Source organism: Ailuropoda melanoleuca, chromosome 8 (genome assembly GCF_002007445.2).
Source record: "Ailuropoda melanoleuca isolate Jingjing chromosome 8, ASM200744v2, whole genome shotgun sequence".
NCBI classification, from domain to species: Eukaryota; Metazoa; Chordata; class Mammalia; order Carnivora; family Ursidae; genus Ailuropoda; species Ailuropoda melanoleuca.
Window position 1 is genome coordinate 70,898,277 of NC_048225.1, and position 19,418 is coordinate 70,917,694.

The window sequence follows — 19,418 nt, forward strand, 5'->3', positions numbered from 1 at the left end:
GCATTTTCTTGGGCATTTGCCAGGTACCGCAGCGTAAGCCCAGACTGGGCAAAATTCCATATCCTCTGCATGGGTTGATGGCTCTTTTTTCCATTGTTGTTTTTCAATGGCCAGGATCTAATAGTAATAAGAGAAAACACTGGACAACTCTAAATACAATACTTACACCTGAATTTCCACCAGAAAAGACCATTTTTAAGATAGTCTTGTGGTAGTTATTGGAAATTTAAAACACCATTACTAAACTGCACTGACTATAATTTCTGGGGAAGAAAATTTCCGCTATTCTTTTTTTGGTTTATCAAGTCATTTCAGTTTATTTGCTTTGATATTAAAGATTGTTTTCCCATCTATTTCATCAGCAATAGAAAAATTACCCAGTAGACATAGCTGAGTTACAAAGGGGAATAACAAGCATCTATTTTCAAGACGATTCACTTGACATATACTTACAAATATCTAGAAGGAACATATTTCTAATACCAGAAAGTAAAAGCAACTGGGAAGTTTTTATCTTTTCTAATTTTAAAAGTTGTCTTCAAGTTACTCTGGGGAGATACTGAGAAAGATGAATTTTTTTGGAGCCTCCAAATTGGAAAGGAGTTTACAGGCTACCATTCCCCAGGTCCAGTCTCCAGGCCACTGCGTGAATCTCTTCTGTGGCCTCAGTGACAAGGAAGCATCTAGCATTTGTTCGCTCAAATTCCGGAGAATTTGTGGGACCCTTAGGTGGTGCAGACAGTCCACACCACCTCCTAGAAATTCACTTCTTATTTCCAGCATAGTCTACTTTCCTGTAACTTCCTTGTATTGACCCTAGTTCTGTCTCTGGAACCGGACAAAATAACAAACTTTCATCTGGATCTAGACAGCTATCGAACTACTGGAAGGTGTGATTACAGCAACTCCTCTCAAGTGTTCTTTTTACTTCCTTGAGTTAAAATCTCTAATTCATTATTTTTTTGTGCGGTTCAACTACCCATATCCCGTATGTCAAAATCACCAGGGACTTAGAAAATAGAGATTCCATGACTTCATCCCAGATAAACTGAGTCAGTCATTTTTCTCTCCCCCCCCTTCTTTTGATCCCTCCATTTGCATTTGTTACAAACACATCAGAACAATGTGTTTAAGAACTGTGATCCACGTAGGAGCATTCCTACCTGACCTCTCCTTACCAGGATCAGTGGTTCTCACATTTGACTGCAGCAGAAACACCTGGTAAGACAGATTGCTAGACCTCACCTCTCATGAGGTTTGAATAGTAGTTTTCTTGTGGGATCCAAGAATTTTCATTTTTAATTCTTAAGTGATACTGTTCCTACTGGCTTTAAGACCACACTCTGAAAACCACAGCCCTGGACTAACCGATGCTGTCTTCCCTCCACTGGTCGATGCCAAGGGTACACCGAATGTCACAGCTCAGGGGCTATTCTCCGGCTGTGCCCATTGTGCAACGACCAGTTGAATTATATGGCTAAGAGTCCGTTGTGTTTGTTCCCATGTTGAGTTTATCATAACTGAATTGAATTACTATTACAAAATTTATTTAAATATATTAGCTGCTGAAATTTGAGTATGAAAAGAAAAAAGACATTTCTGTGAAAACTAAATTGAACGCTTAAAAAGACTCAATAAAGTGAAGATGCCTTAAAAATTGCTATCAAATTAAATTTGAGTGAGACTTGCATCAGGAAAGTGTATTTCTAATACTTTCTAATTCAATAATTTCCTGTTCTTTCATAATCTTAGTTGCTTACCTCCTACATTTGCTCCAGTCTGTCAACAGTCCTCCAGAACATTCCTGAACACAGTACTTGAGATATAACCCAACCAGCAGAGACTGGGAATATTGTCTTCCAGTAGGAAAGGAAATAGGAAGAAAGAACATGTCATATAACTTTTATAAACCAGCCTGAAAATTGCATCAATTCCCCCTCCCCAGCTCATAGCAGCCATGTCAAAATGTAGTCATTTGATGGGGTAACTGGGTGATGGACATTAAGGTGGGCACATGATGTAATGAGCACTGGGTGTTATATAAGACTGATGAATCACTATACTCTCCCTCTGAAACTAATAATAACATTATATTTTAATTAATTGAATTTAAGTTTAAAAAATCAAAAAAAAAATTTCAAATGAAACTATAAACCCCTTGAAGGAAGAAACTCCATCATTTTCATGGTTGTATTTCCTTGCCTAATAGAATCTGGACACATAAATGCTCTCTTTATGAAAAAGAAAAGAAGAGACAACCAAGAAAAATAGACTCTTAAATATAGACAATAGACTGGTGGTTGCCAGAGGGGAGATGGGGGGGATGGGTGAAATAGGTGAAGGGGATTAAGAGCTCCTTAATCATGATGAGCCCTGAGTAATGTATAGAATTGTTGAATCATTCCATTGTACACCTGAGATTAATATAACACACTATGTTAATTACATTGGAATTTTAAAAATTAAAAACTTTTTTATAAAATGTAGTCATATGGGGCTTAAACTTTTTTAAAAAAACATTTTTTTTCCCTCAGGAGTTCAGATGAGATCTCCTCAAGCTTGTCTTTTACTGCTAGAATTTTGGTTTATTGTTTGTTTATTTTAATCTAAGTTTGGTTCTTTATCTTCCTTTTCATTAACCTCATCTTGTGAGTTATAACTTTACATAAGTTTCTAGAGTATTTCTTTGTTAGCCAGCCTTTCAACCAAGATTACCAAATTTGCATCATACGTACATTTTATCAGAACTACAGCAGTTTAATAGTGAAAATAACTGATTAAAATGCCATAAAGAACAGAGAGGAAGGGGCTCCTGGGTGGCTCAGTCGGTGAAGCGTCTGCCTTCAGCTCAGGTCCTGACCCCAGGCTCCTGGGTTTGAGCCCCAGGTCCAGCTCCCTGCTCAGGGGGGAGTCTGCTTCTCCCTCTCCCCACTGCTTGTGCTCTCTCTTGCTATCTCTCTATCTCTCTCTCTCTCAAATAAATAAAATCAAAAAGAAAAGAAAAGAGAAGAACAGAGAGGAAGGCAGATTTCTACTACCCCATAACTAGCACATCTTGGAGATAACTGTTTGTTGCCTTAGGGGCTTCACCCTTCTCTGTCTCGGCCACAGAGGTACCACGAAAGACCACTCCATGTCACACTCCACAAACCTTTGTTACAGCAGCCTCCCGTCCTCAAGATGGTAAACCCGTGAGCACGTACATGACAAAGAGCTAACATACTTTACATGGGGATAATTAGAACAATATGCCGTTAGACAATGGACGAAGCATTTGAGCACTTTAAGAAGGATACAAATAGTCAATAAGTACATGAGAACAAAAATCTATCTTCATTAATAGCCAAGTATAATTTAAAAAGCAACAAAATAACTTTTACTTCCAAATAGGTTAGTTTTAATATAATATCTAGTGTGAGAAAAGGGGTAAGTAAATCAGTGACTTCATACACCGTTAATAGGAATATGAATTGCTAAACACTTTTTTTGAACAAAACTTTAAAGTTTTGTTTAAGTTTCAAAATTTTGTTTCAAAAAATTTTCAAAAGTACTGTTGAACAGCTGTTCAAAGTTTTGTTTAAAGTTTCAAAATTCTTGTTGGACTTTCAGTCAGTAATTCAACTGCTAATAATTTAATCCTAAGAAAACCTACATGCATACAAGAATGTTCGTTGCATCGTTTAACTGCCAAATACACAACACAACCTTAAGGTGGAACAGTTTACATTATTACGATTTCTTACATACATTAAGGTAAATCTACCTGATGGATATTATGCAGCTATGAGAAGTTCGACTTTAGAGCAGTGGCTTTCATCTTTTTTTTATCGCCAACCACATTCGACACAGTAATGCATATGTGTTTGTGTTTGTGTATATATTATATCATGATATAAACTGCTTGTGTGTGTTTATATGTGTGTGTAACCAGAATAACACCTCAGAAACAGTACATTCCCTTATGTGTGATGCACTTTGACATATTCCAAGCTATTCTATAATATTTCATTTTTTTCATCATATTGGTAGCATCTATCTAAATTGATCTCCTTATCCACTAATGCAATGAATTTGGACAAAACATTATTTTAGAAAAAAACATATAATATGAATAATTGATTAAAATGTAATCACTGTAATATGTGCGTTACCCATAATAAGCCAATACTATGCACAGTATAATTTCAGTTTTGTAAAAAAAATAAAACGTTTTTGTAAAAACAGTAGAATGACATATTAGTATGTAAAAAAACTGTGTTCAAGTAATGTTTATTTATTCTTTATATTTTTCTATGTTTTCCCCATTTTTTCTAATGGTTATACACTACTTTTATTTTAGGAGAACATTTTAAACTGAGGAAAGTATTTGGTTTTAATCGTTCTTTCTCAATCCAAGCAGGAAGCTAGTAATAGATGTTTAAATGTAAATGTGTTCATAAGCCCTCTCTTTTTAGTACATAATAGTAGAATTTTTTCAGTCCTCCACATTACATATAGCAGCTCGCAAACTAGGTATAGAATCCTTTTCTTCTTCCTTCTTTCCCTCCTTCCTTTCTTCCTTTCTTCCTTCTTCTCAACGATTTGAGCTTATCTTTAACTTTCTGGGAACTAACACTCTCCATAGTTTCGTTAAATTATTCACATGTTCAGTAAACCCATCTGCAAGTTTACCCAGGAGAATTGGGTTCATTTCAAGCAGGGAAGAGCTTTCTAAAATAAGGGTTAAACAGGCCCAGAATCTGTCAGTTAGTCAGTATTTAGGGTGTGACCAGTGTTCCCCATCTCTCAATCCACTATGTCTCTCCTCCCTTACGTCAAAAGTTAACCCAAGACATTTGAGTCTCATTAGCTTAGTTTCTAGAAGCTTATTTTTAAAATTATGATTTCAGCCAAGGAACTCAACTCATGCAAAGAATCTAGTATGTACTGGGGGATTCTGTAATGTTAATGCTGTTTAACAACTGTTGATGGTTTCACGAAGCCAGTTGACTTGATGAGTTATACACAATGGCTTGTAAATATGCTAGTTCTGATTCTCTGGGCAAGACAGTCCAGAGAGGGACTCATAGGACTTTAGGGGGCAGTTAGAAGGCTCCAGCAAGGACTTGGATAAGAAGGTCATCTTTGAGAAGTGGGCAGAATCTGAACAGGTATCTACCACCATGGGTAGGTGACCCAAGCTGATACAACAGCAGGTGCAAAGAACCATTTTGTGGGGCGACGATAGGCAGTTTGAAAGGCCGGGAAAGCCAGATTAGGAAGGATTTTTGAATCCAGGCAAAGGCAATGGTATTTGTAAGTAAACAGGGCATTTTTCAACATGAGAGCAGAAGAACCGATAGTACCCTTAAGTTCAGTGTCTCGAATTGCACACCTGTGTCTAGTACAGCAGTGCCACATTATCGCCAAGCACTCAGCTCCTTACCACGTGCAGTGGGGCTGGGCCTCCGCTCACACAACGGGTCACGTACACCAACACACACTCAGCACGACGTGCAGTTTCTTATTCTCGCTCCCTCACTCTGGAGCCTGCAGGACATTCTAGAATGGACTTCTGAGTCTACAGCAACATAGAACAGACACAAGGAGGCTTTGACAGGACACATACAAGTTGGAATTGCAAGAGAATGCAAGATAGAAGAGGTTACAATTTTTTTTTTTTAATCCAAAAGATACTGATAATCCCCTCCTTTTCTCTTTAAGCTCTTTCATGGCTCTCTTCTATACATCCTACCCCTTCATTTCTTCTCAGTCTGTTTGGTGTCCTGTAGAGGGGGAAAGACTGCTGTGTGTTTTTACAACAGTAGTAAAACAAGTGGCTTAGTCACCCAACACGTGTGGCTTCTCTCCCTTTATGGATCAGCGTCTGCGGGAAAGGACAGTGGAGAACGGCCTCCGTCTCCCTAGTGCCCCAGGCTCTCAGACTGGCGCTACAAGCCTGGCTGTCACATCCATTTCTACCAACTTACAGTGCCTTATTGTCAACTTTCTGTCACGACTTCAGAACAAGAAACATTTTAAAAATCATGTAAAATTTTTAACTATTGGTAGTTACCTTAGGTAGTTACCAAACACATAGATTGCTTGCTCTGACTTTTTTTTTGGGGGGGGGGAGGTGGGTATTTTCCTAATGCTAACGGAATCTCTATGGGGCATTTAAGGGTGAAGTTTTACTGTGAGGGACCAGAGAACACTCCTTGTTTATATGATTTTTTGTGATAACTCTATTGTAGGTTAGATAGGTGGTCTATATTCACTGGGATGCCAGCAAAACTCTGAGCTGCATTTCTGTCCTGAAATTGATTATGTGCTGCTTTTTTTTAGCTTTTTGCCCATGAGCTGGACAGTACAACATCTCATAGGATTTTGAATTTTCGTTCTGTTTTGTTTTGTTCTGAGTTCCTGTCTTTGTCTTTCTCTATGGAGTGCTGTTCCCAGTGTAATCCTTTTTCTTTACAATCTGACAAGAAAGGGTATACATGACATAACACATATATAGGGATTTGGTTAAAAGTAAATATTATTCATACAGAATTCAATTGTAAGCAGGTTTCCAGAATTAAGATTTTAGAACTTAGCTGTAAAAATTTCTCAGATTCTTCAACTTGGAAAAATCATGAAAAGTTAATTGGCAGGGGTTGATTCAATACAGCCCCCGAGGACCCGCACTGAAAAGGAGTTTTATAAACAGCAGATGTCTAAATACACCCTTTCCTACCTACAAGAAAAGATCAATGTTCTTTTTAATTTAAGATTTTCCAGTAGAGTGAGCAACTGTGTGTCCTTGTGCACTAAAATAGTGCCTGTCTGGTTTTCCCAGAATTTTTCACAGGGTTTACAGATAGAGCCCAATGAGCTAGATCTTCAAATTCACGTGACTCGTTGGGCACCCGGGCTATTGACTTTGATCCCAGACTGGGGCATGTAGACTTTTTTTTTTTTTTTTTTTTTTTTTACTGTTAGTCGTACCCAAATTTGCCTTTTAGCTTTCCCAATGCACATAACAAGTATCCTTATTACGTATTCGGTAAGACCATAACACTCAAAGTGTTCCACCGGGTGACTGTTTCCCATTTCTGTTCTGTTTTCCTATTATCACAAATCCCCAAGTAGACTGTAAGCCTGTGCTTTTCTATGGATTTCTAAGAATGAGTATTTTTTAATTATCTCCTAGGACAACAGCCTCTCAAGCTAAATTTGTAACTCACCCCCTTTGTAATGAAACCCATACCAGGCCAAGTACTAATAGCTTCAAGGATGTTTCAAAAATCTGTAGAAAGAGAGCCATGTTAATATTTATTAGATTTACAAAGATGACAGTAATTTTCACAGTCCAAATAAAAAATGATTATATGAGTTTCAAATGACTTTCTGTTTCAATGTGACTATTTCGTTCTTCTTCCCAGGAGTTTTTAACAAATCACACTAATCTGCAGTTTTAAAAGTAACAATTTTATATTAGCATCTTCCCCCTCCTCTGCTGTTTAAGCATTCACTCTTATGCCTCAACCAATATGGCTTTTTCTCCATCCCATATATGGCATTAAAAACAGTAAGCTCTTTTTAAAAATACATTATTCAGCCTCAGAATAAATACATATAAACTCATGTGCATACTTATATCAACAGCACAAGAAATGAATACGGTAGTCCATGCTGGCAATCGTGTGGTCTTCAAGTATAAAAAGATAGCTTTTAGATTCCAATGTTATCTGATCAACCTGTTGCCCAGGTTTAGGATGGAAAAGCAGTATAATTTTAGATTCCAATTCATTAGCGACTTTATGCCCTTATAGAGTCAGAATAGACTTTGGTGTCAGTATACTAATGAGGAAGCATTTAACAAAAACAATAATTGTAATAATATAATGAGATAATAGCCAACATAAACTTAGCACGTAGAATGTTCCAAGAATAGTTTTAAGCAATTTAGTTTCATTATTCTTCGGAAAAAAGTAGGTACTGTAATTATCCCCATTTTACGGATGAGAAAACAAGCACAGAAGGGGTGGCAGGAAAAAGCAAAACATATCTTGCTTATAAGGCCAACATACAATGTAAAGTAGGGTTTCTTGTTAACAAACTGCTTTTTCTTTTCTTCTTTTCCTTCCATAAAGTGCCTAAAGCATATTCTCTACTATTAGTCGTTAGATGCTGAGTTTTGAACCTTTTTCCCCAATTAAAGGAAAATGGTGCTTGATTTTCCATCGCTGCTATCCCTGTCAGCCACAGGGCCCTTGTCAGTTACTGTGATGTGTGTAAAGAAAGCTTGATTTTGAAATTACTGATCATTTCTTAAACATATTGCTCTTTCCCCAAATATGGCCATGAGTGATCATTTCTCTCCCAACACCACACTGCCTTTCATCAAACTCTGATCCATATTAGGTAGTAAATGAAGACTACTTAATGAGTAGATTATTACTAAAGTATTATATTTCTCATAAAAGCTTTTGACTTCACCTTTTATGTTATACTCTGAAAAAGACAAATTCCATTCAAATAAGTGAACCATCTTATTTTTATTACTAGAACATATAAAATGAGAGATGAAACAGAAACCACCAATTGACAATCTGCAACTCTGATCAGAAATTTAAATTTTTTTTTATCTCTCTAGGGTACTAGTATTAATAGGGACAGCGTTGGCTTTCAAGATTTCAAAAAAGTAAATATGTACTCTAGGTATTAACACAATATATGGAATCAGAATATATGGGATTTTTATGGGGTTGGAGTTGGAGGAAATCTGGTGGAAAAGGGTAGGGAGATGTCTGGTTAGGAGTAGGGGGCAAATAGACTTTTACCTGTATAATTGGCATCTTTTTCTCCATTACCGTATAAGATGGGGGACAGACTCAATCTTGAGTTTCTACCAATTATACCTTTAAAAATGAATTTTGTTTAATTAAATCATACCCTCTGCATATCTAGATATTTATAAACATGACATTCATTCCAGCAATTCAACAAGAATGCATTCACATTGCTACCTTTCAGAGCAGTTAACTAAGGTTTGTTTTAACATGTTTATAACCAGTTGCAAATCTAGGTGTTGCATCATTGCTAAGCCTTGATGAAACGTTTATGGACATGTTTTATTATTTGCTAATCTGTGCTGTGAACCCATCAGTCTGTTTGCAGTGGGGAGGAAGTGGGTTGAGGGGTGGGAGGGTGGAAAAAGGGGCAGGTCATTTTGTTTGATGTGTTGGTGGAGGGAGGAAGTTTGAAATAAGATGTAGCTAAAGGGTTCCGTTTTGACCTGTGCACAAAAATCAGCAGCAGTAAAGAAATGCTACTCGGAGCAGGTTTTCAGTGATCATACTGGGTTTTTTTTTTTCTGTGTTTTATATTTTTTCTCAGGGGAAATCTCTCACGTCAAAGAGGTTAACAAGCCTCGTTCAGTCTTACTAAAAGGATCACCTTGTAGCATGGAAGCAGCCTGGAGTCATTGCATATACTTTGTAGCTCTTTGTTGTTACCTGGAGCAGAGGACATCAGACCAAGATGTTGCATGAGCAAAGGACCTGAATTGTTCTCTCTTTGTGTACACGAAGGCATTGCCATTCCCAGTGACTCTACCATTTCAATGCCTCCATTTCAAAATGTTGTCTGCTTACTTTCTCCTTGTACTAAGCTGGATCTGTGTCCTTTCCTTTTTAACAAGTTCAAGTGAAGTAAACCTTTTTCTTTTTCTTTCTCTTTCTCTTAAAGCTTCTGCTAAACACACAGTTCACTGAAAATTCACTCAGTCAAAAACTGGAAGAATTGTAAAAGAAAAAACATATATTAATAAGTATACATATGGCTTCACATTTACTAAACAATAAATTAGCACAGAAAGTTTCATTTCACCAATGTGTTCACAGTCAGAAACAAGCTCATGTCTTTGTCTGTTGTCTGTACATTCTCGGTTAATGTTTCTTGCATTTATTTTTATACCATATTTAAATAAGAAACACCTTTTACTCCAATTGTATTAAAGTTGATCCCTTCTCTGTAAATTTGTGTATGTTTATATTGTTGTTTTATCTTTCATTAAAAGATCCAGAATCTCGTTGTTTTTGTAACTTTTGACTTCTGCGTGCTGACAAAGAAAATGGTGAGAAAGCATCCACAAATGAAATTTTAAGCTATCACCCCGAATGTTTATTTCAGGGCTTTAAGGCAGTTTAGACGGTACCATAGGCAGGAGCTGACAGAAAGTGTTTCCCTGGGGACTAACCCAGGACCAGGTAGATGCTTTTTCTCCCCTTCAAGACCAACACAAATTGGCCTTCGACATTTTTAGAGCTATTTCCCAGGCCTTTCAGCCTCATTCTGAATATGCATCTCTGTGTTTTGCTAATGGATATTTCTATGAGAATTAGGTTTGAGTATGACTTCCCCACTCAGGAACTGGTATTTTTCTTTAAAGTATAATTCTAAAAATGCCTTAAATCAGCGACTTTTTTTTTTTTTTAAGATTTATTTATTTATTTATTTGACAGAGATAGAGACAGCCAGTGAGAGAGGGAACACAAGCAGGGGGAGTGGGAGAGGAAGAAGCAGGCTCATAGGAGGAGCCTGATGTGGGGCTTGATCCCATAACGCCGGGATCACGCCCTGAGCCGAAGGCAGACGCTTAACCCCTATGCCACCCAGGCGCCCCTAAATCAGCGACTTTTTAACACTTTGGTGGTTACTAGTTCTTTTGAAAACACAATGGTAATTAGTAATCTTTCATGAGTACCTGCCTCAGTAGTATGGGCTTTACATGCCCATAAAATCCTCACATCTCATTCTCACAGCAGCCCTATAAGACCATTTCTGCAATTTTGAGAACATTAAAGCAGAGAGAGGCCAAGGAAGCTGTTCTAAGTCGCACAGCCGTATAGTGAGTTGGTGTACGAGTTCAGGCAGTCGTGCTCCAGAACCCCCTACACCACACCGATCCACTCTACCACACCGCTTCTTTCGGTAAAATTTAAATGAAAATCCATATGCACTCTCACACAGGAAGCATATGCCGTAAATTTTAGGGCATTCACAGAATACCCTCTGAAACTCACCCACGGACCCTAGAAGAGAAACCTGACTCCCTTTAAGAGTTGATCACAGTGGGGAGATGAGCTTACCTTGTTTCCTTTTGCGTCCACACAGGCACTGCAGACTCTGGATATTTAAAAAAGAAAAAAGTAGGCATTGTAATTAATGTAATTCTTAATTACCGTTGGTAAATTTAAATTCTGGAAAAAAGTACCAACATCTGTGAGAAATTAGTTGTGAGTCTGTGAGCTAGGAAATAGAACTGTCACGAAATGGGAGAGACTTGATGGGAGAAATATATACATGGACAATAATCAGAACACTGTAATTTAAGATATAAAAAAGGTTTAGCTCTTTGCCCTATGACTTTAAAAGGAGGACATAAAGTACACGTACATAAATCTGAACATTCAGGTGTTCTCCCTTGGAAACACCTCACTCAGGACACCCTGGGGCACGGAAGCTAGATTGCAGCACGGTGTAGCAGAAACAGTATTTGAAAGAAAGCAATAACCCATTACTTGCACAAATAGGGTTGGTTATTTTGGAGGCTACCTCTTACAAATTGTCATTCCTTAGGTGCCCATCCTTACTGAAAATTTTAAATCACAAATTTATGCAGAAATCAAAGATGTAAGAATGGCAAGAGGTCAGAAAAGAGAAATATGCAAGCAAGTATCCCCAAGTCGGGAGCTCCTAGTAAACATGCGAGTCAGTTTGAGTTCAAGGGTATAAAACCTTTAAACAGGGGCGCCTGGGTGGCTCAGTCATTAAGCGTCTGCCTTCGGCTCCGGGCGTGATCCCGGCATTCTGGGATCGAGCCCCACATCAGGCTCCTCTGCTGGGAGCCTGCTTCTTCCTCTCCCACTCCCCCTGTTTGTGTTTCCTCTCTCGCTGGCTGTCTATCTCTGTCAAATAAATAAATAAAATCTTAAAAATAAATAAATAAATAAAACCTTTAAACAGCCTAACAAGTCCACTTAACAGGGTTTAGACAAGGCTTGTGATACGAAACAGCGTATTTTAGGAGAAGCATTTAGAAAAATGTTAGCGTTCTTGCAGTTCACTCAGATAAGCATGTGGCAACTATCTCCACCCCACTCCGGCACAGAAGAAAAAGCTCTCAAGTTTCCAATGAGTAAATGGTTTTTAAGAAGTCCTTTTCTACCTTAACACAACTTAAAAAGTTACCCACTGAAGAAGCGGCTCAGAGTTTCCACACTCAACTGCAAACTATTTAATTCACCCTCTAAACTGCCTTGACCCGGTTCTTCCCTTTGCAATGTTCACAGCAGTGTTTTCTGGGGAGCTACAATGGGTTTTCCGATTGAATAACTAGCAGAAATACGGTCAGCAACGCTACCTCTGTCAGGTGCCAGGAAAATAAACGAGAGAAAAAACCGCTCCGTTTGCATCATGGCACGTGTGTGAGTAGGTGTTGCTACTGGAGACCTGCACATGCGTCGTCCTGCTCTCCTGGCTGAGTGCTCACTTCTCCTGAGAGATGCGTGATGGTTTCTGAATAATTCTGGTCTACGTGGAAACCAAGTCTTGGCTACCGGCATCAATTTAGTCCAGGTGCGTGCAGGGACTGTCTCCACATATAAGATTTGTGTGTTCCTCATTACATACTTGAAAGAGCGTGTTGAAATAGCCAATGACTTTGCTGTTGCCCATGACTGTCCCTTTGCATATTCTAACACCCTCTAAAACATCAACAGGAGGTAACCAAAGGTACCCATCCATCCTCTAAGCCATCTTAAGAAAACAGAGATAGCAAAGAATTTGATGAATGCGAAGGATGGAGAGAGATCTAAGTCGTGTATCATACAAACGTATCCCACGTATTTTCTTGCGTACAACTATATTTTTGTATCTTTTTATTCATAATTTTATACTCCAAATTAACCTTTAAAAAGATGCCAAATGATATATCAAACATAAGACATCATTATTTAAGAATCAGTTTAAGTCAGAAACTGTTGTATTTGCCCTTGAATACCTGGAGAAGTTTCCTTACAGCTGAAACGTAACGCGTTTCCAACTTCATCTTTACAAAGGTGGTTACTTGCCGGGTAGACATGAGTACTCCTTAATTAATAAACTGATTAATAAGTCTCTGTCTTTATTAACTTATGAGACCTCAATCATTTCAACTTGTTCAGAAATCAAATAAATTGGGAGTGTGTTTGTTATCTTTTTAAAGGTTAATAACATCTAACTAATAGTTATGAAGGTAAACACATTCTAAAACCTCCACTCACTCCAAATGGAAATGAGTTTTAAATTTTCAAAATTAAAAAAACACATAGCTGCTAATGAAAATGAAAAAGGGAACCGTTTCCTAAAATAACCAAAGGGAATATTTGGTATTGTCAGAGACTGAAGTCACTTGGCACTGGAGAGCTAGGCATAGAGCCAAGCAGTAAGTACAGGGACAGTGGCCAGGACATCTCACACACTCATGGCTACAGACACACACTGTGCCATGAACAGAGCTTTGCACAGTTCCCGAGGTTATTAGAGAACTAAGCCATTTTCAATGGCCATGGTGTCCAGTATCTTCCTGCATACATGAAGGGTAGTGTTATGTCACCAGCATGTGCAGCGCAGGAAATGTCTCATGCATGCAAGAGCATTCCCTGAGCATAAAATGCACCCTGGCCTGGAGCTGTGAAACAGACTGTGATTTTCCATGAAAGCAAATATGGGAGAAACGTGTGAAATGTGTGCTTACAAACAAAAAAGGATAGGCATTGTGAATGACACAGCAAATGGAAGAATTTACACCAAAGGAAATAGACAAGATCTATCTGAAGAGTGCCTCAAGAATTTTTAAATGTTTACAGCAATAAAGTACATAAACGTGAGAAAAGAGGAGGCAGGATTATTTTTATAAATACACACCAAGAGTTTCATAGTGAAGTTTTAGACTATTAATGAGAGAGAACAGAAAAAAATATCTCAAAAGTTGCCAGGAAGCAAAGTAATATAAGTCCGATTAACATTATATTTATTTTTGGAAATGTGGAATGTCAGAAGTCAGGTCTGATTTTAAAATTCTATATTCAACGTGACTTTGAGGAACATGGTGGGGTAGGAGTGTTGCGGAAAAATAAGAATCGGGCCGGCGAGAGACCAAGTGACCCTCGGAGTAGTAGGAGAACGCGGATTTATTTTAGGCCGGCGGACGCAAGGGAGCTCGTGCTCCGAATTCTGGGCCCCGGGCAACGGGGTTATAGGGCTCTTAGAGGGGAATGCAGGCAGTCAGGCTCCAAGAGCTGTGCTGACTGCTGGTAGGTGGGTTGAAACTGGGGGGGCGGGGGGGGCGCTGCTTCAGGCGGGAACCATAGCAAAGGGAGCCTGTGGCGGGAAGCCCTTTTACAGAGGCAGAAAGAGGCAGAAAGGGCTGCTGATCGCTTGCTCCCAGTAGGGTTTCTGGTTATCTCCAGCTTATTGTCAGTAACTTTCCATCTTCTAGGGCCTCCTGGCCTGGGCCTGCTCTGGTCAATTTTCCTCTTCAGGAGAACCCTACACTCACCTCCTTCCAGGAATACAACAAAGTAACACTGACGTCATTGTAAATAACTGAGAAACTGACCCGAACACAAGCAGAACAGACTCTCTACAGCTAAACATAGAGAAGAAGCCACATCAAAGAGGGTAGGAAGGGTGACGAGCTGCTAAATGAATCTGCAGGACTTTCTTGGGGGAGGAGCAGAGAAGGGAAAGAAGGAGACCCTCACACCAGCCACTCCAGGCAGGGAAGATCCCCATAACATTTGGCTTTGAAAACCAGAGGGGCATGATTTCATGAGTTCTTACAATCACCAGGCTTTAACCCCTCGAACTTTAAAGATAAACAGGCTCAAGGGTAGGAGAGCCTGGAGGGTGAAAGAAAACTGAGTCCCTGCCCTTGAAGAGACAGCACAACAAACAGCTCCGAGCAGGAAAAGAAAGCCTGGGGCATATGGGAGGGAGTTTCTTTCCTAATCTTAGAGCTCGTGATAGAGGGGCAGGGACTTTTGGGAGACTTCTACAGGAACAAAAGAGTTGGTGGATCCCATCCCCCCCAACCCCCAGGCTAAACACATGAACACCCCTGGGAACAAAGTGTCAATTCACTACCTAACTTGCAAACACTACCGCCCCACCCTCCCATTCTCCTGCAGACACACCCCCTCCAGTCAGGCCTCAGCTCCAGGTCCCCTCCCACGGCAGACCTGCACAAACTTTGCTAACACCAGGTACCCCACCCCTGCATTCTCCCCCAGACCTACCTCCAATATGCACTTGACCAGAGCCCATTCAAACCAGTGCCACAAGCCCGCCATGTGCAAGCAACCCCAACAGGGACCAGGACCTCTCCAAAGTGATCTGCCCCAGGAAGAGGGGTAGATAACCACATACACCAACCCAACTCTGGCTGCAGACCCCACCCAACAAAGAAAGCCTCTCAGGAGAAAACACAGGGAACCTGCCCTACAGTTCAGTGCTACAGCATGTCTGGCAGACACCTGGTCTGACTCAGGCCCACGGAGGCCCCAGACTGGTCCACTACAACCCAGGGACCAAACCCTGCCCACAACAGGCAAAGCACCTATTGCAGATGACCAGATGAAGGCAAAAGCAGCTCAGCCACGGTGGCAGGGCCCATGCAACACGCACAGGAGACACCCCTGGAGGGCCAGGCTCTGGTACACGAGGAATATTGCGCTGCAGGGCATTATAGGCCCTCTTCCTTACAAGGCCACTACTGTCAAGAGCAGATGCAATGGACTTTCACAACACAGAGAAAAAGAGAGAGTCAGACAAAAGGAGGAGACAGAGGACAAAATCACAGCAATCTCCATCACAAAATGGAGATAAGTAAAGAATTTAAAGTAATGATCATAAATAGACTTATCAGACAAGAATAGAGGACATCAGTTAGACCCTTAACACAGAGATAGAGAACATTAAAAAGAAAGAAAGAAAGAAAGAAAGAAAGAAAGAAAGAAAGAAAGAAGAAAGAAAGAATCAGAGATGAAGAACTCAATAAATGAAATTAAAAATATACTCGATAGAATAAATAGACCAGAGGAAACAGAAAAATTGGACCAATGACCTAGATGACAGAGTAATGGAAAAAAATCAAGCTGAAGAGGAGAGAGGAAAAAATATAATAAAAAATGAAATAGCCTTAGGGAACTTAGCAACAGCCCAAAGTGTAATAACATTCATGTTATAAGGATCCCAGAAGAAAGAGAAAAGGGGGCAGAAAATTTATTCAAAGAAATAATCATTAAAAACTTCCCAAATTTGGGAAAGAAAGCAGAAGTCCGTATCTACGAGACAGAGAGAGCCCCCAACAATATCATACCAAGAGGTTCTACACCAGGCCCATGGCAATTAAAATGGCAAAACGTAGTGATGGAGAATTTTAAAGCAGCATGAAAAAAGAGAACAGTTACATACAAGGTAAACTCTATAAGGCTACAAACTGATTTCCCAGCAGAAACTTTGAGGGCCAGAAGGGAGTGATAGGATATAGTCAAAGTGCTAAAAGAAAAAAAAAAACAAAAACAAAAAAAAACTGCAGCTAAGAGAACTCTATCTAGCAAGGTTATCATTCAGGATAGAAGGAGAGATAAAGAGCTTCCCAGAGAAAACAAGTTATCAATAACCAGCCCTACAAGAAATGTTAAAGGGACACTTGGAGTGGAAAGGAAAGACCATAAGCAGGAGCAAGAAAAGTAAGAAGTACAAAAGCAGGAAAATTAAGTATATCAATAAAAATCAGTCAAGGGATTCACAAAATAAAATGAGGCAAAGTATGACAATATACCAAACCATGCAGGGGAGAGGAGTAAAGAATGGGTTCAAACTTAAGTGACCATCAACTTAATATAGACTGCTATATGCATAAGATGTTATATACAAACCCAATAGTAACCAAAAACTCAAGAACCAGTAATAGATATGCCAAAAATAAAAAGAAAGGAATCCAAGTGTATCACTAAAGAAAGCCAGCAAACCAGGGGAGAAGAGAGCAAGAGAAGAAAGGAACAAAGACAAGCATAAAACAAGTAACAAAATTTCAATAAGTACGTATCTACCAATAATTACTTTCAAAGTAATAGGACTAAATGCTCTAATCAAAAGACATAGGGTTACTGAATTAATTAAAAAACAAGACACATCTATATGTACACAAGAGATTCATTTTAGACCTAAAGACCTCGCAGTTTAAAAGTGAGGGATTAAAGAACCATTTATAATGCAAATGGACGTCAAAAGAAAGCCAGAGTACCAATGCTTATATCGGACAAATAGATTTTAAAACAAAGAATGTAACAAAAGATTTTTAAAAATAGTATATAGTCATAAAGAGTAAAATCCGACAGGAATATCTATCACCACCATGAAGAAAGCTGACGCTCACCTGAAGGGTGGGGCCAAGAAGGTTATCGTCATTATCACCCCTTCTGCTGATGGCCCCATGTTTGTGATGGGCATGAACCATGAGAGGCGTGACAACTCCCTCAAGATTGTCAGCAATGCCTCCTGTATCAACAACCTCTTGAGCCCTCTGGCCAAGTTCATCCATAACAACTCTGGCATCATGGAAGGATTCATGACCATAGTCCATGCCATCACTGCCACCCAGAAGACAGTAGACGGCCCTCTCAGAAACCGAGGTGTGATGGCCAAGGGGCTGCCCAGAACAACATCCCATCCTTTCTTCTTTTGGTGTTGCCAAGGCTGTAGGCAATGTCATCCCTGAGGTAAATGGAAAGCTCACTGGCATGGCCTTCAGTGTCTCTACCCACGAAGTGTCAGTTGTAGATCTGACCTGCCACCTGGAGAAAGCTGCCAAATACAATGACATCAAGAAAGTGGTGAAGCAGGCATCAAAGGGCTCCTGGAAAGGCATCCTGGGCTACATTGAGGACCAGGTTGTCTCCTGTGACTTTCACAGTGACACCTACTCTTCCACCTTTGATGCGGGGGCTGACATTGCTCTCAATGACAATTTTGTCAAGCTCATTTCCAGGCATAACAGTGAATTTGGCCTCAGCAACTGGGTGGTGGACTTTACAGTCCATATGGCCTCCAAGGAGTGAGAGCCCCCTGGACCACCAGCCCCAGCAAGAGCAAGAAGAAGAGAGAGAGACCCTCAGCTTTTGGGGAGTTCATACACCAACTCATCTCCCAACACGCAGACTCTCCCGACCACAGTTCCCAACCCAGACACCCTGAAGAAGAGTAGGGACTTGGGGGGGCCCTACCTTGTCATGTAGCATCAATGCAGTATACTGTACCCCCCCAAAAAGAAATGAAAGATGAAATAACTGACACCACAGAAATACAAAGAATTATAAGAAAATATTAAGAAAAATGATATGCCAACAAATTGGATAACCTAGAAGAAATGGACAAATTCCTAGAAACATATAACCTACCAAAACTGAAGCAGGAAAAAAATAGAAAACTTGAACAGACTGATTACCAACAATGAAATTGAATCAGTATACAAAAACTTCCAGCAAACAAACGTCCAGGGCAAGATGGCTTCACAGGTGAATTCTACCGAACATTTAAAGAAGAGTTAACTATTCCAAACTATTCTCGAACTATTCCAAAAGATAGAAAAGGAAAAAAAAACCTTTCAAATACATTCTCCAAGGCCATCATTACCTTGATACCAAAACCAAATAAAGACACCACAAAGAAAGAAATACAGTCCCTTATCGCTAATGAACATAGATGCAAAAATACTCAACAAAATATTAGCAAACCCAATCTAACAACATATTTAAAAAATTATTTGCCATGATCAAGTAGGATTTGTTGTTGGGATCCAAAGATACTTCAATATTAACAAATCAATCAATGTCATATATCACATCAACCAAAGAAAGGATAAAACCATATGATCATTTTAATAGATGCAGAAAAAGTATTTGACAAAATGCAAGTCATTCATGATAAAAACATTCAACAAAGTGAATTTAGAGGGAATATATCTCAACATAATAAAAGCCATATATATGAAAAACCCACAGTGAACATCATCCTCAATGGGGAAAACCCGAGACATTTTCCGCTAAGGTCAGGAATGAGAGAAGGAAATACACTCTCACCACTTTTACTCAACGTAGCACTAGAACTTCTAGCCACAGAAATCAGACAACAAATAAGGAGGTATAAGGAATTCAAATTGGTAAGGAAGAAGTAAAATTTTCAGTATTTGTACATGGCATGATACTCTATATAGAAAACCCAAAGTCTCCACCAAAAAACTGCAAAAATTGATAAATAAATTTAGTCAGGTTGCAGGATAGAAAAATATACAGAAATCTATTGCATTTCTACACACTACTAATGAAGTACTGGGAATAGAAAGT

General features: G+C 39.3%; 1 protein-coding gene and 1 pseudogene across 6 annotated transcripts in view; both read left to right on the forward strand.

Annotated features, from left to right (window-relative positions):
- Window positions 1-10,051, forward strand: part of RGS7 (regulator of G protein signaling 7) — a 507,900-nt gene extending 497,849 nt beyond the window's left edge. For all 6 annotated transcript variants that reach the window (XM_019798898.2, XM_011223975.3, XM_034666669.1 and 3 more), the window contains one exon: window positions 9,364-10,051. Coding sequence is in view for 2 of the 6 variants with exons in the window: in XM_011223975.3 (XP_011222277.2) it covers window positions 9,364-9,414 (51 nt within the window). In the remaining 4 variants the exon portion in view is untranslated. The remainder of the gene's footprint in view (window positions 1-9,363) is intronic.
- A 6,409-nt stretch (window positions 10,052-16,460) lies between these two features.
- On the forward strand, window positions 16,461-18,134 carry LOC100476555 (annotated as a pseudogene).
- Window positions 18,135-19,418: the final 1,284 nt, after the last annotated feature.